At 40.1% G+C, this 5,435-nt stretch overlaps 1 protein-coding gene across 2 annotated transcripts; it reads left to right on the forward strand.

The window, feature by feature from the left end:
• Positions 1-2,409: 2,409 nt before the first annotated feature.
• On the forward strand, positions 2,410-5,101 carry LOC112293296 (uncharacterized). Of its 2 annotated transcripts, none has more exons than XM_024542552.3 (3): positions 2,410-3,115; positions 3,285-3,601; positions 3,767-5,101. In XM_024542552.3, exons 1-3 carry the CDS (start codon positions 2,893-2,895, stop codon positions 4,745-4,747), a joined length of 1,521 nt encoding a protein of 506 aa, XP_024398320.1. In that variant the 5' UTR covers positions 2,410-2,892; the 3' UTR covers positions 4,748-5,101. The 2 variants fall into 2 exon arrangements, with proteins under 2 accessions (XP_024398320.1, XP_090112802.1); XM_090256676.1 differs by having other exon boundaries at positions 2,410-2,616.
• Positions 5,102-5,435: the final 334 nt, after the last annotated feature.

A 5,435-nucleotide genomic window follows, 5' to 3' on the forward strand; every position in this document is an offset into this window, starting at 1 on the left:
TAATAAAAAATCTACAAGTAAAAAAATTTAATTAGTATTTTTAGACAAGTTTTGTGGATGAAATATTTTTACAAAGATCACTATAGATTTGTAGAATTAAAACTCCACAAAATGCAGCGTCATAAAAATTTAGATCAAAAAAAAGAAAAAGAAAGAAAGAAAAACGTTATAAATTTAAAGGTTATTTGGCTTTGCAGCATTGAGATTTTTCAACACATAAGTACTTACCATAAAAGATTGTGCAAATGAAATGATTCTTTTATGACATGGTTAAATGAATCTTATCCAATACATCCTACAACCATACCTAACATATTAAATAATTACATTATTTGAGAGGAAAAACAAAATATTTAAGAAGAACACATTAACTATTCAATCATTTTTGTTAGCAGTTGTGCACCAGCTAGTGAGACAAATTTGCATGCTGGGAAATTGAAGGATCATTACTTCTTGCAATTCAATGGCACTTAATGTGTCACTTCTGACTTTTCTCAAACATGAATGTACGAATAAATGAATGAGTAAAATAAATAAATTAATTAATAAATAAGGGGGTTAAAGTAAAAAATATTCCACCTGTCTTGGCGAATCCAGAACTCTTTCCAGCCTATAGTGGGGATTTGAACCTCATGCATGATTTAAATTAGCATAGTTATTGAAGACTGATTCCAAATAGCCCTTAAGTATGTGTACTCTGCCACAGTGCCAAAAATCAAATCAATTCAATAAAAAATTAAATGTAAGATAAAAATATCTGTAAAAATATTTGTGGTTAAAAACTATTCTTTTAACTAAAAACAATTACCAAAAGACCTGTCACTGTGCGTAAACATGAAACATGAAAATATATATATATATATATATATATATCACTTCATGCATGTAACAGAAAATAACTATGATCCCAACAAATTCTTTTAATATATATATATATAGAGAGAGAGCGAGAGAGAGAGAGAGAGAGAGAGAGATTCCTTTAAAAAGAAAAGTGTTTCTTTAAGGCCAAAAAGAATCACTGCTTATAAGACCCCATACTGATGCCCTTGTGAAATTACATGCAAAATACAATAATGTGTAATTTATTGTCTTTGAGCCAAAAACTGTATTTAATTTAACTATAAATTTGAGCCAAAAATTATGATCCAACAATCAGGACATGAAATAAAAAAGAACAGCAAGTTTGGTGGACTCTATGATAGTGTCAACAAGCATAAATGTTGACTTGTCCTTGCACAGTAACAAATCGAAATATAGTTTGTAAAATAAAATGATGTTCCATCAGTTCCAAAGACAGGTGGGCGCTGATCCCTCTGGTGGTATCTTGGCTTCTACTCTTCACAAAACAATGCTCATGAAGAATCCTCCGGAGGATTTTGAAGGTCATTAAAAAGTGTAGAATAATGCATTCTGGGGCCCCAAAGTACAGTAGCCAGAAAGTCCTCAGGGTTGAAGATCACTCGCTCACTGTAACTGAGCCACTCAGAGATGGCAACATTGGGTTCTCAATCTTCAAAACTCTGCCCCAAAGACAGTTTAAACTCAAAAGTGTCAGAAGCCTGACTGGAGTTCTACAATTAAGTTCCAGTTCTACGATGTTTCATGATTGAACTTAGTAAACGTGAACATGAAGTTTGTAAAGGGCTAGTGATTGAGGTATGTATGCAAACTATGACTACCCAATATTCTCCACTCTTGAACTGGTCACAGCTTTTGAAATGGTCGAAGCTTTTCCAGGACAAAAGAGGTCAGGAGAAGGGAGTCAGAGCAATGTCGGATGGTGTACTGGTGGCGCTGTTACTGCAGGGATGACGATTTGTTGCATGAGACGCGTTTCGGGTGGGTAATTCGGTGGTAAGGATGAAGTAAAGTCGGAGACCAAAGCTTCAGCAAGCAAAAATAAGCAGAAATAAATAACATTAATTATTCTATCTTAATTAGTGTTGTTATTGTTCCGAAGAATGCTTCAGGTTCAAACTGAGGAAGATACATGTTGTAACACTGTTCATGTTCCAGATGTTTTGGAATCGCTAGTAGTGATGGATCTCAACCGACAATCAACACTGGAAAGTGTCGAGCTATCATCTCGCATCACAGAAGTTCCCTTTTATGCCAGATTGCACAGGACAATCGATCGATCGACTACTGCCTCCTGAACCCACTTTAATTGACCAGGATCAGTACACCGTATTTGTCTGACAGAGATCTATAGAACTTCTGCCGCAGTGAAGCCTTTGCGCTCGTGTATGCAATGGTTGCCTCACACTCAAGTTCTGCACTCAACATTCGGGAATGTACAGCACGGACAACATTACATTAGTTGTCAGTATTTGCACCGACAGGCGTCATGAGCGCCACCGCCCGTCGTCTCGAAACTTATGAATACTTTTTTTTTGGTGAACTGGCAAATCTGCACAACCCGAAGAAGAAAAACCGACCCGACAGCAGCCTCGCTTGACTTCAATATATCTCCTGTTTCCTGGGACGTTAGTTGTTGTTTTCGTCTTCCTCCATTTCAGATCATGGTAATACTGGATATGAGGACCTTAGTACTGAGAACGTGGTAGATGTCAAGTTTGAGAGGGTCGTCGAGCATGCGGCTGGAGAGATTGCTGGGTGAGTGATCGGGCTGGTCACTGGCGTTTCTATTTTTGCTAGACGATTGAGTTGGACACTTCAGATCGCTTCTTGCATCCTTATCAGCTCCGGCTTGTCCTAGTTTATTGTATTAGGCTACTACTAGACGAATTTATACTTTTTAGCTGTTCGTCACTATTTGTCACGCTAGGTCAAATTTGTAGGTACAGACAAGACACTAGAACTCACAAGCATGCTGAGTTTTAAGACTGTACCCTGGAGACCTTCCTGCAAGGTTTAAAAGAGGTGGAGGGCATGTGGAATCAGCGCCAGGCATGGGACAGTAAGGTCCTGACGCAAAGTTCATCACCTGATCTCGCCTTGCATGGTATGGCAAGCTTGCCAGGGTTTCGTTTTCAACCTACAGATGAGGAGTTAGTCGGGTTCTACCTGAAAAACATGGTCACTGGAAATCGCACGGAAGTCGAGCTCATCAATGTTTTAGACCTGTATCGCTACGACCCGTGGGAACTGCCAGGTAGTCGATTCGGTAGTGCGCGAATGCCACTCATTTCATTGTTCCCTCCTGTTTCATCTGCATGCGTGATCGAAGTCGTCAAGGTCTCACTGCTGGTATTCTGAAATCAATTGGTAAACTGGGTACTGATGGTCAAATTGGGAATTCTTTCTTCTGGAAAATGTGGCAGCTATGGCCGCAATGCAAGGAGAGAGGGAGTGGCTATTCTTCTGCCCCAGGGATAAGAAATATCCCAATGGAGCTAGACCTAACCGTGTCACCACCTCCGGCTACTGGAAGGCCACCGGCACTGATAGGCCCGTGCGGCGTGCCCACGACTCCAGATGCATTGGCCTCAAGAAAACCCTGGTTTTCTACACAGGAAAAGCTCCGAAAGGCCTTAAAACAGAATGGATCATGAATGAGTACCGGTTGCCTGTGAATATTGAATATTTTTGTCGAACTCTGGACCTCCCGTACAATTCATCCGCGCCGCTCATGGATGGGGTAAGCTCTATGTTTGTCTTGTGTGCCCTCAATACTATATTCTAGGTTTTAAACATAGAAGCACTTTCAACAAAGTCTTAGAGAAGAACTTGACCTCGTGCCTAGTTGCGCTTCAGCGATAGATGGTAGTCATAATAAAAGATTCACGGTTTTTTGGTGTTGCAGAGAGAAATTGCGCTATGCCGAATTTATAAGAAGCCAATGCAGATTAACCTTAGCTACCCAAACCTGTTTTCCGAGTTTACAACCATGGATCATGGTGATGATTCATCGTGTCAATTCAAATCCTCTGAAGGTGAAGTTACCGGACCTGCAGCTCTTTGTCAAAACAATAGTATTCTTCACCAAAGCTCCTGTGATGCCGTGCTATCCCAGCCCACTCCAAGCTCTGAATGGAGTTCATCTCCGACATCACCGGTGTCTTACAATCCTGTGTGCTACGGTCCTAGCCGATGGTCATTTACGAATGAGATGGACAACTTGTGCGATACCGCCTCTCCACGTTTTAGAGGACAGAACCCTATGCAGACTTTGTGGCCAACCAGTCAATACGAGGTTCCTCAGGAATGCCAATCTTCATTTGGTGGCAGAGGAGTCAAGCCAGAGAACACTTCTCAGAGTCTTCACTCATCCCTGCTGTGTCCAATTCCAAGCTCTGAAAACGCCCATTTCATTCAGTCTGTATTTGACATCAAACGGACGAACCTAGAAACTCAATACCATGATGAGTCTGTCTTCCTCGATGCTTCAACAAACAAGGCAGCAACTGAGAATTTTACGGACAGTATACCTAAGTCGAATGGGCTACGTGATATCGTGAGCAATAGAGGGGGAATTCTACCAGTTGAACAGGTGGTGGATCGATTGTCATGGTTAGGAGAGCAGGGTCTAGACCTCACTCCTGCAGTGCGTCCAGATGCTGGTTTCCAACCCTGTGGCAACGACTCAACTTTGACTAACATCAACTGGCCGCCGAAGAAATCCTCGAGGCCATCACAACTCCCAACTCCTGCTGCGAAAGACACCGTCACTGATCTGCAGGGGTCAGCACCAACGCTGCTTTTCAATCAATGCATAAGAAACTCCCAGCAGTCATGGCTTAAAACCATAGCAGCACCTAGTGCCCGGTATGCACTTTCAGACTGAAGGGCTGCATCACTCATCCATGGGGAGCAATGGCGTCTTTGAGCACATGAAGAACCTGCAACATCATGTAAACTTAATTTAGAACACTTCAGATGGATTTCCATTAAACTCAAGACTCCATACAAAAGAGGGACATGGAAAGAGTGAGCGATCACGTGGACAAGTGTTGGTGCGAAGACATATTCTTCTTAAGTTCATTACTCTCTGCTAGTTAAATTTTGAAGAAGACCGAAATGTTGGATCGTCAACCAGAACGTGAGTTCACCAATCTGCTCAGCAGAGTGTTAGTGATGCCGAGTTTCGGTGGTCTGCTTATAAACTTATTATAACATAATTGGATTTTTCTTGTTATGCTGTTTAGGATTCAAGATTTCAAGATGTGGGATTCAGTTGATAGATAACATGACATCTATCTACTGAATCAAAGTTCATACGATTTGGTTCTCATTTACAAAATTCATGTATAAAAACACTATGATATATATATATATATATATATTTCATGATTCTCAATGAGATGTTAATAATTTAATAAAAATAAAGTGTTTAATTACTATAATCCAAAAAGAAAATAAATTTAGAAAAAATCTATAATATCCAACTAGATGATATTAATTATTAATATCATTAATGTTTCACATTCATAAGTTATAGAAATTAATGTATGAAAAATTACTTTAGAAATTCT

Source organism: Physcomitrium patens, chromosome 16 (genome assembly GCF_059467195.1).
Source record: "Physcomitrium patens ecotype Gransden chromosome 16, ASM5946719v1, whole genome shotgun sequence".
Classification (NCBI taxonomy): Eukaryota; Viridiplantae; Streptophyta; class Bryopsida; order Funariales; family Funariaceae; genus Physcomitrium; species Physcomitrium patens.